General features: G+C 46.3%; 1 protein-coding gene across 1 annotated transcript; it reads right to left on the bottom strand.

The window, feature by feature from the left end:
* Positions 1–598: 598 nt before the first annotated feature.
* On the bottom strand, positions 599–23,043 carry LOC128343893 (uncharacterized). Its single transcript, XM_053293329.1, has 12 exons — positions 22,159–23,043; positions 20,658–21,223; positions 18,945–19,071; positions 17,673–17,758; positions 17,297–17,423; positions 14,713–16,109; positions 14,259–14,457; positions 7,385–7,818; positions 6,464–6,590; positions 5,950–6,035; positions 5,585–5,711; positions 599–3,756 (listed from the first exon to the last, which is right to left on the bottom strand). Exons 2-12 carry the CDS (start codon positions 21,060–21,062, stop codon positions 2,177–2,179), a joined length of 4,695 nt encoding a protein of 1,564 aa, XP_053149304.1. The 5' UTR covers positions 21,063–21,223; positions 22,159–23,043; the 3' UTR covers positions 599–2,176.
* Positions 23,044–24,953: the final 1,910 nt, after the last annotated feature.

Genomic DNA, 24,953 nt, shown 5'->3' with positions numbered 1-24,953 from the left:
CCGCCCCCCGCCTACTTGCTGTATTAAAAAAAATAGGGGGGAAACATGGGGAATCATATTGTTACATTTTGTAACTTATGAAGATACCTTTCCAATGATACATTTCACAACAAAAGTGGCCAAATAATGATAGAGACAATGAAGTGTCAGCGTGGTGTAGTGGTTAGAGTGCTGGACTAGGACCGGGGAGACCCGAGTTCAAATCCTCATTCAACCAAGATACTAGCTGGGTGACTCTGGGCCAGTCACTTTGCTCTCAGCCTAACCTACTTCACAGGGTTGTTGTGAAAGAGAACCTTAAGTATGTAGTACACCGCTCTGGGCTCCTTGGAGGAAGAGCGGAATATAAATGTAATAATAATAATAATAATAATAATAATTAATGAGGTTGAATGTGTGTGTATGATGGCAGCTATCTTGATACCATTACAGCCAAGCATCAGGCATGCAGGAGTCGCATCTTGGTAATTCTTCATCTAGAGCAGGGTTTCTTAACCTTGGGCCCCCAGATGTTGTTGGACTACAACTCCCATCATCCTAAGCCACAAAGGCCATGTCTGGGGATGATGGGAGTTGTAGTCCAACAACATCTGGGGGCCCAAGGTTAGGCCTGAGCTAGAGAAACTGTCAAATCAAACAAAACCATTCATAAACATTTTTCACAGATTTTGCCACAAACCTACACATGCTCCCAGATGAGTTTGCAATGGAGAGGGTTCATCAGATTTTTTCTCTTTTATAAGGCAGGTGTACATCTGGATACCAGCCCTGTGGCAGTGGGGAGCTTCCAGGGTCCCTGTGAGGCAAGTCTCCTTTGCCAGAAGAGTCCAGGGCAGAGTTAATCCCAAATCAGATGCCATGAAAGATCTCAGCTCCCATCTGCACAATCTTTCCAACACAGAGATATTTTCTCAATTTGCTGCTGCTGAAAGCTTCCTTTCCCCTTCCCATTTTGAACAGGCGTATGCCTTTTATGCTGTGTAGATATTCTCTTTTGTCTTCAAGTCTGATTGGAGAGAAGTGACATAACACAGAATCATAGAGGAGAGCTGGTCTTGTGGTAGCAAGCATGACTTGTCCCCGTAGCTAAGCAGGGTCTGCCCTGGTTGCATCTGAATGGGAGACTTGATGTGTGAGCACTGCAAGATATTCTCCTTAGGAGATGGAGCCGTTCTGGGAAGAGCAGAAGGTTGCAAGTTCCCTCCCTGGTTTCTCCAAGATAGGGCTGAGAGAGATTCCTGCCTGCAACCTTGGAGAAGCTGCTGCCAGTCTGTGAAGACAATACTGAGCTAGATAGACCAATGGTCTGACTCAGTATATGGCAGTTTCCTATGTTCCTATAGAATTTTAATTGCTGGAAGGACTTTATTGGTTTTCTTGTCCACTGGGACACTCACTTCAGGAAACTGCTACAGAACCCCTGTCTGATGGTCCTGGGTCTGATCCAGCAAGGCTCTTATGTTGAGGAAAGTTGAGCTAGTGCAAGATCACACACTTGCACTACAAAACAGTTTGCACTACAAAACAGCAATTGCACAAAACTTCCCTTTAAACAAAATGAGACGGGATGCAGGTGCACAAGCTCAAGCATCCTTGTGCTAGCGCAACACTAGTCTGGGCTGTAAGCTCCAGACTTGACACAAGCAGCTAGTGCAATGGCTCGGTGCTCCCAGGACCCCTCTTTGCAAGCACTTGGTTAGTCAGGATGTGAGCCACAATGTCCACAGCACTGCCGTGATCTACTAAACTTGTCACTCGGTTGAAAGAGGAGATGAGGTTACTCCGCCATGACTTGTTCTTGACAAATCCATGCTGGCTCCTACTAATCACCAGATCTTTTACTATATGATCACAGAGTGCTTGATCATCTGTTCTAAGATTTTGCCAGGTAGCAACGTCAAGCTGATAAACCTGCACAGTTTTCCCAGCTCCTCTTCTTCAATTGGGAGATTTCCACCTCATTTCACCTGTTCTCTGGGAGTTCTTAAGGACTGTATATAGTGGTTCACAGATCACAACTTCAGGTTGACTCAGCACCCAGATATTTAGGTGACATTTTCTGTATGAGACTCATTGGTTATGAAGTTCTGTACTCCACACCAAGCTCTTTCCACATTCTGAGCAGTTAAATGCTTTTTACCTTGTGTGAATGCTTTGATGCACAGTAGGTTTTTGGTTAGGACTGAAGCTCGTTCTGCCCTATGCGTGTTCTTTGATGTGAAGTAAGGCTTGAGTTCTGGCTCACACTCTTTTTACCCACAGAGCATCGATATGGTTTCTCCCCTGTGTGGGTTCTTTGATGGGAAGAAAGGTGTGAGCTCTGGCTGAAGTTCTTTCCACACACTGAGCATTTATATGGCTTTTCTCCAGTGTGGCCTCTTTGATGGCAAATGAGGCTTGTGTTGTTCCTGAAGCTCTTTCCGCACATCAAACATTGATATGGTTTCTCCCCTGTGTGGATTCTTTGATGGGAAGAAAGGTGTGCACTCTGGCTGAAGTGCTTTCCACACACTGAGCACTGATATGGTTTTACCCCTGTGTGGGTTCTTTGATGGGAAGAAAGCTGTGAGCTCTGGCTGAAGCTCTTTCCACACTCTGAGCATCGATACGGCTTTTCTCTGGTGTGGCCTTTTTTGTGGTAAATAAGGCTTGTGTTGCTCCTGAAGCTCTTTCCACACATGGAACACTGATATGGTTTCTCCCCTGTGTGGATTCTTTGATGGGAAGTAAGGATTGAACTCCGGCTGAAACCCTTCCCACACACTGAGCATTGATATGGTTTCTCCGCTGTGTGGATCCTTTGATGGGAAGCAAGGTTGTCATTCTGGCTGAAACGCTTTCCACATATTGAGCATTGATATGGCTTTTCTCCAGTGTGGCTTCTACAATGGCGCATAAGGTTTGGGCTTCTGCTGAATCTCTTTCCACACACTGAACATTGATGTGGTTTCTCCCCTGTGTGGATTCTTTGATGTTCAGTAAGGTGTGAGCTATAGCTAAAGCTCTTCCCACACGATGAGCACTGATATGGTTTTTCTCCAGTGTGGGTTCTATTATGGTAAGTAAGGCTTGTGTTGTTGCTGAAGCTCTTTCCACATGTTGAACATTGATAAGGTTTCTCCCCTGTGTGGATACTTTGATGGTAAGTAAGGTGTGTGGTGCTGTTGAAGCTCTTTCCGCACACTGAGCATTGATATGCTGTTTCCCCTGTGTGGGTTCTTTGATGGGAAGAAAGGTGTGAGCTCTGGCTGAAGCTCTTTCCACACACTGAGCACTGATATGGTTTTTCACCGGTGTGGATTCTGTAATGGCAAACAAGGCTTGTGTTGCTGCTGAAGCGCTTTCCACACACAGAGCACTCATACGGCTTCTCCCCTGTGTGGATTCTTTGATGGTAACTAAGGCCTGAGCTCTGTCTGAAGGTCTTTCCACACACTGAGCACTGATATGGTTTTTCCACTCTGTGGATTCTCTTATGAGAGGTTAGGCTTCCTCTGTGACTGAAGCTCTTTCCACAATCTGAGCATTTAAACTGGGTCTTCTCTGTGTGATCAGTTTGAGGAGTGCTAAGACCTGGCTCACCAGTTGAGATTTCTGAATGTAGAGTGGTGGTATTCCTTTTGTGAAGTTCTTGTTGGATTGAAATTTCATGCAAGTCACTCCTTTTGGAAGGAATGGGTTCCTTTCTCCACTCCCGGTTTCCTCCTGTTTTTTGCCTGTGCCTTTCACCCTCTCTCTCATATCCCCTCTCATCACCTGCAACAACAAGGGGAGAAATCCTGTGAGAGATAAAGACAGTCTCATTTCAGGAAGCAAACCCAATTAACTCAACGATGAATAATGGGGTATAGGAGACCTCGAGCAGAGGCAGACCCTGCCACAGATTAAAGCTGTGATGAATTGGCAGCAGAAATCTTGGTGGGCAGCAAAGATTCATCAGATCCCAGGCTCAGTCCTCAGCAGCAACTCCCGTTGGATCAGCTTGGAAAGCTCCTGGAAAGCTCCTTCCAGGAGACACTATAGGACAAGATGGATCAATGACGCGTACGCAGAATAGAATGCTCAATAACAACCCCTGCTAACGTGGCAAAGAGGCACCTTTTAACGTAGTGATTCTCTTTATTTAGCAGGGGGAGAGTAACTGGCCCATTTCACCCACAGCACAGTACCTCCAGTGACTGTTGCTGGTGTCTGTCATGTTTCTTTTTAGATTGTGAGCCCTTTGAGGATAGGGATCCTCCTTATTTATTTATTATTTCTTTGTGTAAACTGCCCTGAGCCATTTTCGGAAGGCTGATATAGAAATTGAATAAATTAGGAAGGAAGGAAGGAAGGAAGGAAGGAAGGAAGGAAGGAAGGAAGGAAGGAAGGAAGGGAGGGAGGGAGGGAGGGAGGGCTGGCATTGCCTAGGCAGTTCCACCCAGAGTGGGGACACAGAGAGTCTATCCGTATAGCACCACCTTTTCCCATTTAGTGAAGTATCCACCAGATATTCCTCATCTGAAATGTCTTAAAAAGGCTCCCACCCCACAACTTGTGAGCTACATGCTGATCTCTCCCCTTCTTCAGAGCCCTTGGCAACCGGTCCTTCTTCCAGCAAGAAGGTGAGGTCAGCTCTGGCACCCAAAAGTGCTACTTGGAAGGGAACAAAGAGACGAGAGAATTCAGGCACCTTTGGCAACAACCAATATTCTGGGAATCCACTCAAGCCTGTCTGAATTCTCCCCTCCCTTCAGCCCATGGACTGAAAGGACAACATGGAAAGATCTGGTAACTCCTGCCCAGGGAAGGGACATCAGGGGAGGGGCTATTGCTCAGGACCAGAAGCCTCCGTCTGTTATCAAGATGCAAATGCTACTCTCTGAGAAAGCTACAAGGGAGGCAAGGTGGGAGAAGGAGTCAGGGGCTCAGTTCTTGGCCACAGCACAGAGAAAAGCTAACTGAGCACAGAGGCACCTTGTCATATGACAGCTCTTGTATTGAACAGGGGGACTTAAGCAACTGTCCCTATTCAGCCCCAGGTCTGCCTCCCCGCCAGCAGCTGTAGCAGGTGTCTGTCTTCTTGCCAACTGCCTCTAGTGAGATGGCATTACACACTTCAGTATTTAGATCAGCTGAAATAAATACACCATCGGGAAACTGTAACTTATTCTTAAGGTGTACTAGAGTATATATGTGTCTTTACATTATGAGCCTTTTGTGGGCATATATATACATTTCTTCCTGAAGAAATTTATATATTTTTAAAATCCTTCTTGGACCATCCTGATGCCCCCAAAGAAGAGCAGAGGAGGCAACTTCCAATTTCTGGAGATCTGCTGTATAGCAGAAGCAACAAGTTCCTCAGACGGGGACTGCAACATTCGTGCAGCCCGACCTCCTCAAGAGGAGGATGCATTTTGCCTTTTATTGTTGGATGTTATCCACACTTTGTGGGCACTTACTGGAATACCAAGGTGGTTTTTAAAAGAGTAAAATAAATGGATCACTTAAGGAGTATGGACCAGCCAGGATCATTCTCAGTGCGGTCCCGACAATGCATTGAGACATACTGTATCTATCCACTGAAAAGCGAGAGCCTTACCCAGTGAGGCCAGATACGCTGAAGTCTCCTCCATGACTTCCCTGTACAGAGCCCTTTGGTCTGGACCCAGCAGTGCCAACTCTTCCTTCGAGAAATGCACAGCCACCTCCTCAAAGGTCAATGGACACTGAAAGAAGAAGACGACCATTTTTCTTAATAGGTGATGCAAGAATCCAGAAATATACTACATTTGAGATGACTAGAGTTTCCCTTGAAGGACCCAGAGATGCACCAGTGGCATCCAAAGCCTCCTTATTGGCCAAATTTAATAGAAGTGAAGAGGAAGGTTCCTTCAGGCCCTGGGGGATGTGGAGAAAGACCCAGAGCTGTCCTCTGCCCGTCTCCTCCAGCCATTTTTCTCTTACCTGATCCGGTGATGGGACAGGAACTGCAACCCCTCCATCAAAGAGAGGAGAAGGCCTGGAATGATGCACTGGCATCTTTTTGCTGCCTAGGAGACAAGGAGGGTGGGAAGATGTTGGATCCCGTTAGCCGTCTGATCCCATTCAAGGTGCTTCTTGTCATTAAACCACTACATCAACTGGGACCCACAAAGCCCAGGAATCACTTTCACCCACGTGGGCACCCTCAGTCATTAAGGTCATCTGAATCCAGCAGGGCTGTTCTTATGTTCTCCTGCTTCTGAGAAAATATCTTCCCTCCAGAGCTCTGGGGCATCATTCAACGTGCTGGTTTAGCCATACATTATAAATTCTTTAAGCATGGAAACTATTATTTTCAAACAGGGAGAACAGGCTGCAGAGACCAATGCTTGACCCCACCCAGGCTCAAGAGCCCCCATGAGATCAGCGCAAGCAGTTCAGATACAGCAGAGAGAAAGAGAAAGGCCAAGTTGAAACAGGCCCCATCAGTCCATACCCAGAGAGGGGGCACCTCGGTCACAATCCTGGCCCTTCCCCCTGAAGAGCGGCCTCTCTCTGGAGTCCAACGGAGACTTCTCTGCCTCAGAGAAATCGCCCACCATTTCTGCTGCCAGTCGCTGCCTCTGAAAGTGCAGAAAAACCCAGAGAGGGGGATGGAGTTAGGAAACAGCTCATATTGAGGGATACGAAATCGTACCTACACTACAAACTTCCTGATGTTGCTGTACAGCCCAAGAAACCTGGGACAGGACTTTCTCAGGAGTGCAACAGAGATAATAGTGTTTCTGTGCTCAGGATATCTTGTCTGCTCTGTATTCTACAGATTTGAGGCACAAGTCAAAAGCAAGTTTATTTTGGAGAGCTCTGGGAGAGACCCAAATTAAAAATTAAAATGGCTGAATGGGGTTAGGCTTTCCTGCTCCGTTGGATGTGGGTTTTTACAATCTTCATTGTTTTTTTGCTAGTCATCTGCTGTAACAAATATCTTATACATGTTTTATTAACATGTCTTCATCAAAAAGTGAGATATAAATAACAACAGCAAGAACAATTCAGTCCAAAGAGCTGGAGGTGGGGAATGGGGTTGAGACAACCCTTCTTGTGACATCTCCAGAAATAAAAAATATTGGTCAGAGGGGGAATATCTGGGCATCCTCATATTCATGTTCTGCCACTTGTTGCTCCCAGGATGAAACACTCTCTCAACTGCTGTTGCTGCCGATTCTGCTTCTACTAATGGTATTAACTTCTCGCTGGATTTTAAATCAGAAGATATGATAACAGTATTTCAAAAACCCACTTAAGATGACCCTTCCTGGAATGCTTCCACAAAAAAACTGCACTATAAAATCTGTTAGGATTTCCAGCCCACTCTCATTCATGTTTTCAGTTACCAGGATAGGAGAGACACACTCACCTGCTCCTCTTCCTGCTTCTTGTCCTCTGCCTGGCTCAGGAGGAAACCTTCTGCCAAGGCCAAGGCCTGAGATGTGGTTTCAGCTTGACATTCCCTGACCCAGCTCTCCATCTCTGAGGGCAGGACAGTCAGGAACGACTCCAGGACCATCTGGTCTAGCATCTGAGCTTTCGTGTGGCTCTCTGGCTTCAGCCACTGGCGGCAAAGATCATGGAGTTGGCGGCAAAATTCTCGGGGCCCTGCAGCCTCCTGGTAGCAGAACTGCCTGAATCTCCAGCATGAAACATCTGACCTGATGGTGTCTCCACCCAGAACCTTCTGCACAAATCTTTCTCCAGCATGCCAAGCCTCAAATGCCTCTGGGATTCTTGCTGCTTCAGGACCACCTGAGTCTTGCTCTTCCATTTTTGGCCCGCAGTCCAAGGAGCCTCTTTCTTAGGGCAGGGGCTCACCAAACAGCTGAATCGAAGTCCTGCAAAGCCAGGACATTACCCAGAGTGAAAGCAATGACACTTTTAGATGTAAAAGGGGATTCTTCTGTCTAGTGACTGGGCTATTCCTCTCTGTTGAAAAGACAAATAAGAAAGATTGAAAGAAAACTAGAGTCTGGGAAGAGGTTCTTTCCCTTGAGATGCACCGACTAGCCTGCATCAGGTTGAGGGCCACGTGATCCCGTCCCTCCCCTCTACTGCACAGACACCAATTTCCCCTTCCTACCCTCATCTCATTGTCTACCTTTCCTTTCACTGCCCACCTCCTATTCTATATAGAAACCACTTTAGCCAATTCAGAAATTAAATTGTAGATGAGTACAGCTGTCAGTACGAATGTCCATGTAGTTAGACAATGACTGTATGTGCATTTCTTTTAAAAGTGCACCTGGAAACAGGAAGTGTACTACTGTGCAGTGATCGCCACATCTGAATAGGGCTTCTGAAACCACCAAAGGCACCCAAAGATTAGGGAAATGTACTGATTAACCTTCAGGATTAGCAGAGAGCGAGAATCAGGAGGCTCCCCAATGTGGAGGTCAGGGAGGAACACTTGGGTGGATCAGCAGCCTTGGGCATCTCCTGTGGGGCTGAATCGAGGGAACCCTAGGATTCACTTCTCAGCCCCCCACTCCTACCATTAGTGGCTGCTTCTTTACATTTCACTTGTGAGGGCAATGGATCACCCCTTCCCTATCAGCAACTATCATCCTGACCTTTTTCTCCACAAAATCCCTGGAGCTCCCAAGACTCCTCCATCTCATTATGCAGCTGTGGCTTGTTTTGAATTACATTCACTATATCCACATTCATAGGGAATACTCTACTCTCATGTCCTGTCAGGATTTCTTCCGGCTTAGCAGGAAAAGAGGGGGAAATAAACTACTTGATGGGGTGTCACAAAAGACCCCCCCACACACGATGCCTAGAATACATTGCTCAGTTACCCAAGCTCCCTCCCTATGAGGCAAAATCAAGAATCAATCCTCTACTGTCTTCCACACAAAAACAGAAAGAAAGAAAAACCAACTAGGTGGCTAAACATCAAATTTCAACTAATTTCAATATTTATTTAAAAGGTTTAAAAACACGAATCAACACTATACAATGAGAATATCCAAACACATGCTTGAGTGACCAAAGCATAAATAGGAATAAACTAAGCAGATGTTGGTCAGTGCCAGGAAAAGTGCAGAGAAGGACAACCAAATTGATCAGGGGGCTGGAACTATTCCCTGATAAGAAAAGCCTACAACTGGGCCTTTTTAGTTCAGAAAGAAGGCAGGCAAGAGAGGACATGATAGAGGCATACAAAAATATGCACAACGCATATCAAGTGGATATAGAGAAGTTGGTTTTTTCCTCCCTCCTTGCCTCCCTCCATCATCGTATTAGAATCCGAGGTGACTGGGAGATTGAGGACAGCCCAAAAAAGTACTTCTATACACAGCGTGGTTTATTCACTGCCACAGGATGTGGTGATGGCCACCGATCTAGACAGTTTAAAAAAAAAGAGATTAGACCAATTCTTGGAGAACAGGCAGGGTGATCGATGCCTACTAGCCTGGACAGCTGTATATTTCCACCAGGATCACAGCTGGCACGATGACCCTGAACGTCACCAGCCAAGAGGAGGGGGCGGCTCCTCGTTTCCCCACTTGGGGGCTTCCTTGTTCCTTCCTTCCTTCCTTCCCAGGAGCACCGATTAATAGGCCGCCTTTGGCCAGATCCAACAGGGCTCCTCTTCTTATGTCGCGATCTACACATTTGCTTTTCTTGCTGCCTTCACAGAGGGGTGAAGCTGGGGGAGCAGCAAACATCTCAGCCCCCTCATTGCCCACCTGGGGCATTTCTCGCCTGGTTCCGTCCTCCCAAGCCCACTCCCGGCTTTCCTCCCTTGCATCGCCTCCCTCCGCGGCTCTGGGGTCCCCACGCACCCCACCTACATTGATGGCAACTACCGAGTTCCCCTCTCCAAAGGCGGGGGGGCTGCAGATCCCGCAGGCAGGAAGGCGCAAAGGCTCCTTCCTCGGGGGAGGGGCCGGAAGGGAAGGCGCCCCTGCCGAATGTTTCTTCCCAGTGGCCTCTCTAGGAACCTGGACTCCCTCAGGTTAACCCTTAAACTGACCTTCCCCTGGCAGAAAACGGGGCGCTCTCCCTCCATCACTGCCTTGCAAGAAAGAGCAAAGAGTCCATGGCCAGGCGAGGAGGCCGTTTTGCACGGACCACGGAGGGGAGGTGGATCCGCACCTGTTTGGGATTCCTTGATCGGGACTTCTCGAGCTGGGTCCCTCCCTTGTGCCTTGAAGAAGAGTCCCTGGACCCTGGTCCAGGGGGGCTGACTCCCACGTGAGGCTCTTCAGCTGCAATTCTCATCAACAAGCAACAAAAAATCTTAGCAGCAGGGGATGATAGGAGTCGCAGTCCAAGAACAGCTGGCTGCTAGCCAGCCTCAGGTGCGTCACCCCGGAATCCCTGACTTCTCAGTCTTGTTCCTGGTTTGTCAAAATCACCCAGCGCTTCTGCCTTTTCCCAAAAGGCCCCCCTTAGGAAAATAGGAAATTGCCATATACTGAGTCAGACCATTGGTCTATCTAGCTCAGTATTGTCTTCACAGACTGGCAGCGGCTTCTCCAAGATTGCAGGCAGGAGTCTCTCTCTCAGCCCTATCTTGGAGAAGCCAGGGAGGGAACTTGAAACCTTCTGCTCTTCCCAGAGCGGCTTCATCCCGAGGGGAATATCTTGCAGTGCTCACACTTCTAGTCTTCCATTCAGATGCAACCAGGGGAGACCCTGCTTAGCTATGGGGACAAGTCATGCTTGCTACCACAAGACCAGCTCTCCTCTCCCCTTCCTTCCACCTTCTTTCCCCCTATCCTCCAGCTGGGTTATTAACTGATCCAGGGTGCTGCTTGTTTTTGCCAGCCAAAGGAGGTTTTGTATTCATGTTATGTGGTAGTGAGGAGAGCTGATTTTGTGGTAGTCTGGCAGGGTGGCAGTATACCTCCTTGCCACCCCATTGTTTCCCTGACCAGACTGCACGCAATGTGCACACAGCACTTTTCCAGTCGCTTCCAGACAGGGGAACAATGGGGCAACAAGGAGGTATGCTGCCGCCCCATCAGACTATTTATACACAGAACACTGGAGGGGGGAAGCGTGGCGAGTGGGGGAAGCGTGGGGGGGGCGCACCCTCCTGCTTCCTTACAGCCACTCCTACCCCCGCGTTCAAACCTGAAACAGGATGGTGCACATCCCTAGACAGAAGGTGGGTCACCCTAGGGAGGGCAATTCCACAGGCAGGGGGCCACTACCAAAAAGGATCTCTCCCTGGTAGCCAGCTGTAGAACCATTGTAGGCAGTGGCACCAGAGAAGAGCTTCTGATGACTACTTTAAAGGATGGGCTAGAATATATTAGAGAAGACTTTTCTTCAGGTAGGCTAGTCCTAAGCCGTTCGGGGCTTCAAAGTTCAGCACCAAGACTTTGAATTGGGTCCAGAAACTGACTGGCAACCAGTGCAACTGACCTAATACTGTAACTTAGCGTGCAATGCCTAGGAGAGAGTGCTGCAGAAAGTGTTGCAGGAATGCACAGTGGAGTGGAGGATAAAGCAATGAGGCTTCTATTTATTTGCAGAAAGAAAAACAACAAAATAACGGTCTCCTGTCCAGGAGAGAAACAGAGCGGCTTCTATACAGTTCAAAGGTTGGAACACTTGTGAACAGACACAGGATTGAATTCAAAAGTCAAATCAACCAACCAGTGCACTCTACTCCTCCGCTAGGGCAAACTACACAAACATACATAGACATAAACACTGCATAGGAGAGTAATAGACAATGGTAACTTTCAACATTCCCATTCTCATTGTCTTTGTCCTCTAATTCACAAGTCCCAATGCTTCTTGCAAAGGTCTAAAATTGATTTCTTGGCAAGGGTTTTGTGAGAGGGTCTGCTATCATTTGTTCTGATGCACAATACTTCACATGAACCAACTTCTTTTCCTGCAAGTCTCTCACAAAATGATATTTCATGTCAATATGATTGGTTCTATGTGTGGATTTCTCAGTCTGTGTAACAAGAATATAGCTTTGTTTGTTTGTCACATTTATATTCCGCTCTTCCTCCATGGAGTACATTGTTAAGTTTCTCCTCATGACAACCCTGTGAAGTAGGTTAGGCTGAGACAGAAGTGACTGGCCCAGAGTCACCCAGCAAGTCTCATGGCTGAATGGGGATTTGAACTCAGGTCTCCCTGGTCCTAGTCCAGCACTCAAACCACTATCCTCATACATCATGACTGGCTTTGCTTCATTTATTTTAAAGCCCTCAAGAAGCCTATGCAACCACACAACTTCTTCACATGCTTGTGCTACAGAAATGTATTCAGCCTCAGTGGGAGGCAAGAGCAACAACTGACTGCTTTCTACTCATCCAAGCAATTTGTCCATCCTGCATAGAAGAATGCATAGCCACTGGTTGGTTTTCTGAAGTCCTTTAGGTCTTCAGCCCAGTTTGCATCCATGTAACCTATCAATTTAGCATCCTTGCTGGCCAGCAGCAGCAATTCCAAAGCAGCTGTTCCTTTTAAATATTGTCCAATCCTTTTCACTGCATTCAATTCAACTTTCCCCTTTGTTCTTTGGGAACCGGCTTTACATTCAAAACCTTTACATTCAAAACCGCTGATATGCTTTAGATTCGGTTTTACTTCATTCCACAACTCAAAGGGTATTTCCACTTTATTTTTATTAGGCAGTCTACCCAATATTTATTTTCTAAGCCAGCACCAAGCCGCATATTTCTGCACATTTCAAATAAGGTTCTTTTCTTTCTTTCAGCAATGCAATTTTGTTCAGGAGTGTATGGCATAGTTTCTCATGTTTAGTTTCAATATCTCGCCCATTATCTCAATACTCAATATCATGCCTTTCTCATGTTTAATCTCAATACCAGCTGATACATTAGCTTGCTCCTTTTTGAAATTGATTTCAAATAGTTCATGACCCTTAACTTTTCTTTCTCATGTTTAGTCTCAGTGCCAGTTACAACAGCAGGAGAGAAAGCATTCCCTCACCTCTTGCCTTTGGGCTTCCCAGAGACACCTGGTGGGCCACTGTGTGAAACAGGATGCTGGACTAGATAGGCCTTGGGCCTGATCCAGCAGGGCTGTGCTTATGTTCTTAATTCCATGCTCTTAAGTATTGTTCAAAGCCACCTAATGGCACAGCAGGGAAGTGCTTGACTAACAAGCAGAAGGTTGCCAGTTCGAATCCCTGCTGGTATGTTTACAAGACTATGGGAAACACCTATATCAGGCAGCAGCGATATAGGAAGATGCTGAATGGCACATCTCATACCGTGGGAGGAGGCAATGGTAAACCCCTCCTGTATTCTACCAAAGAAAACCACAGGGCTCTGTGGGTGCCAGGAGTCAAAATTGACCTGACAATGCAATTTACCTTTACGTTTAAGTATTGTTCAAAATGTTTTCCAGTATATTCAACCACATTATCAATACGTAAGGTTTTAGGTTTCTTTCAAAATTTATTACTCTATTCACAAACTCCTTAAATTTAAACAACACCTAATTTTTTCTCTTTAAGTAAGTGTACACATAACAAGAAAAAGCATCTATAAAGGTTACAAAACAAACTTCTTCTATGGTGTTTGCACATGAAAGGGTCTACAGACATCACTATAAACCAAATCCAAAACCTCACTGGATTGTTTTTCTGTGATAGACTTAGGAACATAGGAAACTGCCATATACTGAGTCAGACCATTGGTCTATCTAGCTCAGTATTTACATGTATTTCAGTATTTACATGTATTTACAGTATTTACATGTATTTTACAGTATTACAGTATTTACATGTATTTAAAGTAGAATTTCCTTTTACACAATCAGTACATTTCACTTCTGAAGAAATTTATTCATTCATTCATTCATTCATTCATATTTATGTAAACCACTTTGGGAACTTTTGTTGAAAAGCTGTATATAAATATTCGTATTACAAGGTTTAATCTACATATTTCTTGCCAACTGTTCTTGTACCAGCTTTGAGATACATTCATTACTACGGTGACCAAAACAAGAATGCCAAAGACTAATACAATCTGTATGCACATACACCTGCAACATTAGCTTGCTCCTTTTTGAAATCTATTTCAAATAGTTCATTGCCCTTTAACTTGCCTTTCATTAGCAATTTTTCTTCTTTGAACACAAAACAGTAGTCCTTTCTAAAGAGAATCTTGCATCCACACATTGTAGCAGTTTCCACATTCATAAAACTATTTTGCAGTTGAACTACCTCTTGTTTGTACTGGGCCAATATTCAGATCTTTCCAGATTGGATTGAATCCACACCCTACCTTCCTTGGTATTAGCTAGTCCCTCCAGCTTCAGGTCAGCTGCAAGTGCGATAAGCATCCCCGACATCCCTCTGTAGAAAGAGGAGATGAGGCTGGTCCACCATAACTTGTTCTTGACAAATCCATGCTGGCTCCCACTAATCACCAGATCCTTTTCTATATACTCACAGACAGACTGCTTAATAATCTGTTTTAGGATCTTGCCAGATAGCAACGTCAAGCTGATAAAACTGCAGTTTACCAGGTCCTCTTCTTCAAAGATTAAGATTGGGAGATTTCCACCTCACTTCACCTGTTCCCTGAAAGTTGTAGATAGTGGTTCTCAGTTCACATCTGTAGTTTGTCTCAGCACAAAGTAATTTAGGTGACATTTTCTGTATGCAAGTAATTGGATATGAAGTTCTGTATTTGACACCAAGCTCTTTCCACATCCTGAGCAGTTAAATGTTTTCTACTTTTTGTGAATGCTTTGATGCTTTGTAAGTTTTCCATTAGAACTGAAGTTCTTTTTGCACACTGAGCATTGATGTGGTTTCTTCCCTGTGTGGATTCTTCGATGGGAAGAAAGGTGTGAACTCTGGCTAAAGCTCTTTTCACACACTGAGCATTTATATGGTTTTTCTCCTGTGTGGCCTCTCTGATGGCAAACGAGGCTTGTTTTGTTCCTGAAGCTCTTTCCACACACTGGGCATTGATATGGTTTTTCTCCGGTGTGGCCTCTTTGATGCCAAATGAGGCTTGTGTTGTTCCTGAAGCTGTTTCCACACATGGAACATTGATATGGTTTCTCCCCTGTGTGGATTCTTTGATGGGAAGAAAGGTGTGCACTCCGACTGAAGCTCTTTCCACACACTGAACACTGATATGGTTTCTCAGCTGTGTGGATTCTCTGATGTGCAGTAAGGTTGTCATTCTGGCTGAAGCTCTTTCCGCATACTGAGCATTGATATGGCTTTTCTCCAGTGTGGCTTCTACAATGGCGCATAAGGTTTGGGCTCCTGCTGAATCTCTTTCCGCACACTGAACATTGATGTGGTTTCTCCCCTGTGTGGATCCTTTGATGTTCAGTAAGGTGTGATCTATGGCTGAAGCTCTTTCCACACACTGAGCATTTATGTGGTTTCTCCCCTGTGTGGATCCTTTGATGTTCAGTAAGGTGTGACTTGTGGCTGAAGCTCTTTCCACACACTGAGCACTGATATGGTTTTTCTCCAGTGTGGTTTCTATGATGGTAAAGAAGGCTTGCGTTGTTCCTGAAGCTATTTCCACACACTGAGCATTGATATGGTTTCTCCCCTGTGTGGATTCTTTGATGGTAAGTAAGGTTTGTGCTGCTGGTGAAGCTCTTTCCACACACTGAGCATTGATGTGGTTTCTCCCCTCTGTGGATTCTTTGATGTTCAGTAAGGTGTGATTTATGGCTGAAACTCTTTCTACACACTGAACATTGATATGGTTTTTCTCCAGTGTGGCTTTTACGATGGTATCGAAGGCTTGCATTGTTGCCGTAGCTCTTTCCGCACACTGAGCACTGATACGATTTTCCCCCTGTGTGGATTCGCTGATGGGAAATTAGGCTTCCTCTGACACTGAAGCTCTTTCCACAATCTGTGCATTTATATTGTATCTTCTCAGTGTGGTCTGTTTCATGATTGCTAAGGCTTGACTTAGTTGAGATTTCTGCATGTAGAGGAATCGTATTCCTTTTGTTTCTTTTGTGAATTTCTTGTTGGATTGGAATTCCATGCAAGTCACTCCCTTTGGAAGGAATGGGTTCCTTTCTCCACTCCTGTTTTCCTCCAGCTTTTCTCCTGTGCCTTTCACCATCTCTCCCATGCCCCCTCTCATCACCTGCAACAACAAGGAGAGAAATCTTGTGAGAGATAAACACAGTCTCATTTCAGGAAGCAAACCCAATTAATTAGCCTATGAATAACTGGATATAGAAGACATTGCTCAGAGGCAGACCCTGTCACAATTTGAAAAGCCGCTGTGATGAACTGACATCTGAAATGTTGTAGGGCAGCAGTGTTTGGATACATCAGCTCCCAGGCTTAGTCCTCAGCAAGGCTCACTCCTCAGCATCTCCCAATGGAGGAGCTCTGTAGGTCTTGGAAGGCTCCTGCCAGTCAAAGGAGACACTGTAGGGCAAGATCGATTAATGACACATTCGCAGAATAGTATGTTCAATAACAGGACCATCCTGTGAGCTCAGGGAGACCAGGGCGGTCGCCCCGAGCTGGGAGAGGGCCCACACCAGCAGGTGGACGCTTTAGATGAGGAGGGGAAGGTCTGCAGCTGCCCCCTGCCGGCTCTCCATGGCCCGGCGCCATCACAAAGATAGAGTTGCGCAGCCACTGCTGCCGGTGAAGCTGTGCTTTGGGCTATTTAGCTGGGAACAGGAAGTTCCCTGTTTCCAGCATCCCGCGGGGGATGACGTCACACTGCAGTCGCCATCTTCAGTGCAAGCTGCGGGCCTCACCCTGGTATCTCAAATGGAGGCTAGTGCCAGGAGTGCTTTCCACCAGCTTCGGCTGATTCGCCAGTTTCATATATTCTTTGAAGAGAACGATTTCAAAACAGTGGTGCATCAGCTGGTAGCCACCAGGAATGACTATTACAATGTGCTCTATGTGGGGCTGCCTTTGGACGTAGTTCAGAAACTTCAGTTGGTTCAAAATGCGGCAGCCAAACTGGTCTCTGGGGTAACCCGGAGAGAACCTATTATGCCTGTCCTCAAACAGTTGCACTGGCTGCCAATACGTTTCCAGGCAAAATACAAAGTGCTGGTTATCACCTTTAAAGCCCTGAATGGCTTAGGTCCAGGTTACCTTAGAGAGCGCCTTCTTCTGTATGATCCCCTTCGCATGTTGAGGTCAGAGCCTTTGGATGGGGCAGTATATAAATGTAACAAACAAACAAACTCAAATAAATGGATCAGGCAAGGAGTATATGGACCAGCCAGCATCCTTCTCAGTGTGGTCCTGACAGTGTATTGAGACTTTCTGAATCTATCTACTGAGAAGTGGGAGCCTTACCCAGTGAAGCCAGATGCGCTGATGTCTCCTCCATGATTTCTCTGTGCAGAGCCCTTTGCTCTGGATCCAGCAGTGCCCACTCCTCCTCCATGAAATGCACAGCCACCTCCTCAAAGGTCACTGGGCCCTGAAAGTAGATGACGACCATTTCTCTTTAGAGATAATGCAAGAATCCAAAAATATACTAAATCTGAGATGACTAGAGTTTCCCCTGATGGACCCAGTAATTCCTCAGTGGCATCCAAAGCCTCCCTAGTGAAAAGCCATCCTTTTACAGAACTGAAGAGAAAGAGGAAGATTCTTTCAGGCCCTGGGGGATGTGGAGAAACACCCAGGGCTGTCTTCTGCCCATCTCCTCCAGCCATTTCTCTCTTACCTGATCCGGTGATGGCACAGCAACCACATCCCCTCCATCAAAGAGAGGAGAAGGCCTGGAATGAGGGACCGGCATCTTTTTGCTGCCTAGGAGGGAAACAAGGGAGGTGGGAAGATGTTGGATCCCGTTAGCTGCCTGATCCAGTTCAAGGTGCTTCTTTCCATTAAACCACTACATGGCCCAGGATCTGCATTGCCCAGGAATCACCTTCTCCCACGTGGACACCCTCAGTCATTAAGGTCACCTGAGCAGCCCTGTCAGGTGAAAATCTATTTCCTAAAGAGAAAGCTTTCCTGTTTTCAGGGTATCCTCCCAATTCTGAAACTGATTTCAGTCTGATTTTAATGCACTGGGTTTATTCACTTATTAATTTTTATTGTTGTTGATTTCATTAATATATTGCCCATCCTAAAGCAACCCAGGGTGGTTTACATTATAAATTCAAACCACTTGAAATATTAACATAAAACATAAAATAAAAGCAGTAAAAATATTAACATAGAAATCATTTAAAAACCATTTAAAACCAATCAAATATTATTAAAACCCAGGCTGAAAAGATGGGTCTTTATGACTCTCTTAAAAGCCTCCAAAGATGATAAAACTCTTGTACCAACGGGGAGTACATTCCATAACCTAGGGAGAAGACATGATCATAGAACAGCCAAGAAGTCCCGATCATGACTTATGTCCCACCCCTCCAGAAGAACACTGCTTGGACCATTTAACAATAATAATAAAACATCACAACAAATCAATATAAAATGTAAGACAGGTAAACAGCACAAAAATTGGGCTAAAAACTTATTAAGCGTGAACTGGAACACCAATTAAAACCAAGCATAAAACCCAAGGAAAATAGGCAGCCAGTTAAAATACTAAAGAGACTCTTCAAAGAGGAGGGTCCTTAAATCCTTTTTCCGATAGGATTTTGAAAAATCTTTAGATTTCTATTACTACATGTTGCTTCAAGCACTTAATGCTTCTGAAAGATTAAGTCATACTTCTTCACATATTCTCAATCTCTTGCTTCTGTGAAAATCTCTTCCCTCCTAAGTTCTGGGACAGCATTCAAAGCACTAGTTTAGCCATATATTATGAAGTCTTTAAGCATGGAAAGTAAGTTCATTTTCAAATTCAGAGAAGAGGCTGCAGAGACCAATGCTTGACTCCACCCAGGCTCAAGAGCCCCCATGAGATCAGCCCAAGCACTTCAGATACAGCAGAGAGAAAGAGAGAGGCCAAGTTGAAATAGGCCCCATCAGTCCATACCCAGAGAGGGGGCACCTCGGTCACAATCCTGGCCCTTCCCCCTGAAGAGCGGCCTCTCTCCGGAGTCCAACGGAGACTTCTCTGCCTCGGAGAAATCGCCCACCATTTCTGCTGCCAGTCGCTGCCCCTGAAAGCACAGAAAACCCCAGAGAGGGGGAGGCGAGTTAGGAAACAGCTCATACTGAGGGACACAATATAGACCCTACACACTTCTTAATGTTGCTGTACAGCCTAAGGAACCTGAGACAGGACGTTCTCAGGAGTGGAGCAGATATAATAATGTTTCTGTGCTCAGGAGATCTTGTCTGCCCTGTAGATTTGAGGCACAAACCCAAAGAAAGTGTATTGTGGAGAGCCCCAGGAGAGACCCAAATTAAAAATGAAAATGGCTGATGGTGGGGTTAGGCTCTCCTGCTCAGCTTGCTGTGATTAACGGGTTCTTATCTTCATTATTTTTTTCCTAATCTTCTGTTGTAACAAATATTATATACATGTTTTAACATGATTTGTGGATTCTTCATCAAAAGGTGAAATATAAACAATTCAATCAAAGAGCTGTAGGCAGGGAAGGGGGTTGAGGCAACCCTTCTGGTGACATGTCCGGAAATAACAAGTTGTTCTAGAAAGAACTAATCTGCCTACTTTCCTTTTACTATCTCTACAACTGGAATACATTTGGTCCAAATTGGTTAGGAAGTTCACAAGTTAGTCCACTTGCGCCTCAATCGTTCATGCATCCGCCATCCTGAATCAGAGTGGATGACATCATCACAAACCATACCACTGAGATGACACTATGTGTCCCTACAACTGTTCTGATTTGGTTCATATTGGTCCAGGCATTGCAAAGTTGATAGGGCGATGTGTGCACATGCATACACACAATGCCAGGTGGTCTCATAAGCATACTGGAAAGTAGGCTAAAAATTATTGGTCCCAAGGGGAGTATCTGGGCATCAGTGTTCCCTCTAACAGGGATTCCTGTTATAGGAAAGCTGGTCTTGTGGTAGCAAGCATGACTTGTCCCTTTAGCTAAGCAAGATCTGCCCTGGTTGCATATGAATGGGAGATTAGAAGTGTGTGCTTTGTAAGATATTCCCCTCAGGGGATGAAGACACTCTGGGAAGAGCAGAAGGTTTCAAGTTCCCTTCCTGATAGGGAGCATCTCCAAGATAGGGCTGAGAGATTCCTGCCTGCAACCTTGGAGATGCCGCTGCCAGTCTGTGAAGACAATACTGAGCTAGATAGATCAATGGTCTGACTCAGTATATGGCAGCTTCCTATGTTCCCAGATGTTGTTGACTACAACTCCCATAATCCCCAAGCAAAAGCCATTGCAGCTGGGGATTCTGGGAGTTGTAGTCAAAAACATCTGGGAATTCCTGTTAGAGGGAACACTGCTGGGCAGCCTCATATTCACTATCATATTCATAGTTACTTGGAGCTCCCAGGCTGAAACACTCTCTCAGCTGCTGCTGCTCATTCTGCTTCTATAAATGGTATTCACTTCTCTCTGAATTTTTAATCAGAAGATACGATAACAGTATTTCAATTCAACATCAACAAAATATGGTACAGTTTTTTAAAAAACAACTTAAGATAATCCTTCTGGGAATGTTTCCACCCCAAAACTGCATCTGTTAGGATTTCCAGCCCACCCTCAGTAACGTTTTCAGTCCTTAGGAGTTACCAGGATAGGAGAGACACACTCACCTGCTGCTCTTCCTGCTTCTTGTCCTCTGCCTGGCTCAGGAGGAAACCTTCTGCCAAGGCCAAGGCCTGAGATGTGGTTTCAGCTTGACATTCCCTGACCCAGCTCTCCATCTCTGGGGGCAGGACAGTCAGGAATGATTCCAGGACCATCTGGTCTAGCATCTGAGCTTTCGTGTGGCTCTCTGGCTTCAGCCACTGGCGGCAAAGATCATGGAGTTGGCTGCAAAATTCTCGGGGCCCTGCAGTCTCTTGGTAGCAGAACTGCCTGAATCTCCAGCATGGAACATCTGACCTGATGCTGTCCCCACCCAGAACCTTCTGCACAAATCTTTCTCCAGTGTGCCAAACTTGAACTGCCTCTGGGACTCTTGCTGCTTCAGGACCACTTGAGTCTTGCTCTTCCATTTTTGGCCCGTAGTCCAAGGAGCCTCTTTCTTAAGGCAGGGGCTCACCAAACAGCTGAAGCGAAGTCCTTCAAGACATTACTCTGAGTGCAAACAATGACACTTTCATGGAAGGTATTTTAGAGGCAAAAAGGGGTTATTCTGCCATGTGCCTGGACTCCTCTGTTAAAAAGACAAATGACAAAGATCGAAAGAGAAACAGAGACTGGGAAAAGGTTCTTTCCCTTGAGATGCACGATTTACTACTACAAATATTTATATACTGCTTTCCAACAAAAGTTTCCAAAGCAGTTTACTTAGAGAAATAAAAAATAAATGAAGCCTGCATCAAGTTCAGGGCCACGTGATCCAGCCCCTCCCCTTTACCGCACAGACCCCAACAAAAAACTCATGTGGCTACATTTCATTAAAATAATTTCAATATTTATTTCTAAAAACATGAATCAACACTATACAATGGGAATATCCAAACACATGCTTGTGTGACCAAAGCATAGATAGGAATAAACTAAGCAGACATAGATTAGTGCCAGGAAAGGTGCAGAGAAGGACAACGAAAATGATCAGGGGGTTGGAGCAACTCCCTGAGAAGAAAACCCTATATCTGGGCCTTTTTAGTTTAGAAAGAAGGCAGGTAAGGGAGGACATGATAGAGGCACACAAAATTATGCACAACGCATATCAAGGGCATATAGAGAAATGTTTCTCCATCCCTCCCTCCTCATATTAGAACTCCGGGTGATCCACTGGATCTAAAAACTTGGAGATTCTGTACAGAAAATAAAGTACCACTTTACACAATGTGTGGTTAAACTAGGAATTCAGTGCCGCAGGATGTGGTGATGGCCAGAGGCGCACTTACCCCTGAACTTCAGGGCCAAAGTCCAGGACCTGCACACCCCATGCCCCCCACATCCCCTTTAGTCTGTCCTGGATGGCACACCAACCCATGTTGCGCCATGTGGCCGTGTGCAATTGCTACCTGTGCCAGGTGCTTTAGAGACTGAAGAGGGCGTGGAGAAAGACATAAGTGGGATAGGAATATGTTAGGTTGTGTGTTGAAATGTTTCTGCTAATGCATATTTGCATAAACTCACCTGTTTTATATTCTTACATTCTTGTTACTTCAGTTGTTCTTTGTGCCTTCAACAACTCACTTGTTAAAAATACTGCATATGTCACAGCATGTGTGTGTAGGGGGCTGATGCTTAACTTGTGGGGTGGGTCCAAATACCTTTAGGTCCAGGCTCCAAAACTACCTAGGTGCATCTCTGGTGATGGCCACCGATTTAAACAGTTTAAAAAGAAGAGATTAGACCAATCCACGGAGAACAGCGTGATCGATGCCTACTAGCCTGGACAGCTGTATATTTCCATCAGGATCACAGCTGGCACGATGACCCTGAACGTCACCAGCCACTAGGGAACCCCAAGAGGAGGGGGCGGCTCCTCGTTTCCCCACTTGGGGGCTTCATTGTTCCGTCCTTCCTTCCTTCCTTCCTTCCCAGGAGCACCGATTAATAGGCCGCCTTTGGCCAGATCCAACAGGGCTCCTCTTCTTATGTCGTGATCTACACATTTGCTTTTCTTGCTGCCTTCCCAGAGGGGTGAAGCTGGGGGAACAGCAAACATCTCAGCCCCCTCATTGCCCACCTGGGGCATTTCTCGCCTGGTTCTGTCCTCCCAAGCCCACTCCCGGCTTTCCTCCCTTGCATCGCCTCCCTCCGCGGCTCTGGGGTCCCCACGCACCCCACCTACATTGATGGCAACCAGCGAGTTTCCATCTTCAAGGGGGGGCTGTAGATCCCGCCGTGGGCAGGAAGAGACTCAAAGGCGCCTTCCTCGGGGGAGGGGCCGGAAGGGAAGGCGCCCCTGCCGAATGTTTCTTCCCAGTGGCCTCTCTAGGAACCTGGACTCCCTCAGGTTAACCCTTAAATTGACCTTCCCCGGGCAGCAAAGGGGGCTCCTCCCTCCATCCCTGCCTTGCAAGAGAGAGCAAAGAGTGCACGTAGCCAGGAGAGGAGCAGGCCACGGCGGGGGGGGGGGGGGGATCCGCACCTGCTTGGGATTCCTTGATCGGGACTTCTCGAGCTGGGTCTCTCCCCTTGTGCCTTGAAAAAGAAGAGTCCCTGGTCCAGGGCTGACCCACGTGAGGCTCTTCAACTGTTCTTGACCGGTCACACCTCTCATCATTCCCAAGCAACAAAATATTGGAGATGATGGGAGTCACAGGCCAAGAACAGCTAGCTGCTGGCCAGCCTCAGGTGGGGCACACCCGGATCCCTGACTTCTCAGTCCTGTTCCTGGTTTGTCAAAATCACCCAGCGGTTCTCTTTTCCCCAAATGTCCCCCCCCCGCCACAAGCCTTCCACCTTCTTTCCCCCTATCCTCCATTTGGGTTAATAACTGATCCAGGTTTTTCTTGCCCGCCAGAGGTTTTGCATTCACATTACACGGGCAGAAAACGCAATACGGAATTTAGCCTTCTTTTTAAAAAGAGACAAAAGGGATCCTGCCTGCCCCTCATAAAAAACAAACACCTCATCTGTTTTCCCCTGAACGACACCCCTGTATGCTGCTCCCCAAAGCCTGGGGCCCTATTCAGTTGTGCACCCCTAAATCCAGCACTCCTCCTCTGCATATAGTTTTGGTGGGAGCAAATTGATGGTCCACCTCATTTCAGGCACCCCTGGGCCTTGATTCTTATATAAACACTGCTGGAGGATCTGCAAGATTTTGGCAAACGGAATGATTTTCCTTTCACATGGCAGGTGCAGGAAATGGAAGTATGACACTGAGACTCCCCTTTGAAAAGATCCAAGATAAGAGGGATCCTGAGCAAATATTGAACATTCCTCTACCTACAATACAAATATTGTTGTGTGTCCCCCCACCCGCAAAAAAAAAAAAAAAAAAAAAGCAGCCCTGAAAGCTGCACCCCTGCTCAGTCGCGTGTCCCTAATATGGCACCAGCAGCGAAGAAGGCTAAGCTGAAAGGTAAGCAATTGGCCCAAAGCCACCCAGAGAGCTCCATGGAAGAATGGACATTTGAAGCCAGGTCTTCCCAGTCCTGGTCTAATCATTATGTGACATGGCAGCTTGGATGCCATTGGGTGATGGCTTAAAAGCAGCACCAAAGCAGTGCCACTGCCACCCCACCTCCACCCATCACCTCGATCCAGACACCAGTGTCAAGTGGCTGGGCCAACTCCACCCCACCTCCCCTTTCCCCCACTGCTGCTCACTGGCCTCTGAACACACAGGGAAAGAAGGAATGCTAAAACCCCATCCCCGCACACCCAGAAGTCAATGAATGGCAGGAGGAGCCAGAGACCACACGTGAGGCACCACCTTCTCTCTTCTCCAGATGCTCCCCGGCTTCTAAATGAAGGGAGCATCAGGCAGGTGAAGTGACACTAGCAGGGTGAGGTAGGAGGCCAAACTCTCTGCCCTGAGGCACAAGCACGGTCCTAATCAAAGGCCTCAGAGGAGAGCTGGTCTTGTGATAGCAAGCATGACTTGTCCCCTTAGCTAAGCAGGGTCCACCCTGGTCACACAATATTATTATTATTTATTCAATTTCTGAAAGGGATATGAAAGGGAGACTAGAAGTGTGAGCACTGTAGGATATTCCCCTCAGAGGATCGAACCGCTCTGGGAAGAGCAGAAAGTTCCAAGTTCCTTCCCTGTCAGCATCTCCAAGATAGGGCTGAGATTTGTGCCTGCAATCTTGGAGAAGCCGCTGCCAGTCTGTGAAGACAGTACTGAGCTGGATAGACCAATGGTCCGACTCAGTATACAATAGCTTCCTATGTTCCGATGTTCTTGCCTGATTAGCAAGCTGCCCTGTAGGTGCCTCATATAAAATGATGTCTGGAGATGCAAGTGCTTC

Source organism: Hemicordylus capensis, chromosome 2 (assembly GCF_027244095.1).
Source record: "Hemicordylus capensis ecotype Gifberg chromosome 2, rHemCap1.1.pri, whole genome shotgun sequence".
Lineage (NCBI taxonomy): Eukaryota > Metazoa > Chordata > Lepidosauria > Squamata > Cordylidae > Hemicordylus > Hemicordylus capensis.
Note: the sequence above shows the minus strand (reverse complement) of the source record. Positions and strands in the feature narration are given on the sequence as shown.

Coding starts and splice junctions, on each gene's coding strand:
- LOC128343893 (XM_053293329.1), bottom strand. CDS start 21,062: ATGGAAGAGCAAGACTCAAGTGGTCCTGAAGCAGCAAGAGTCCCAGAG. Junction 19,072..20,657: donor AGAAGCAGGAAGAGCAGCAG/GTGAGTGTGTCT, acceptor CTGTGCTTTCAG/GGGCAGCGACTGGCAGCAGA. Junction 7,819..14,258: donor ACTAGCTAATACCAAGGAAG/GTAGGGTGTGGA, acceptor CCCTGCCCTAAG/AAAGAGGCTCCTTGGACTGC.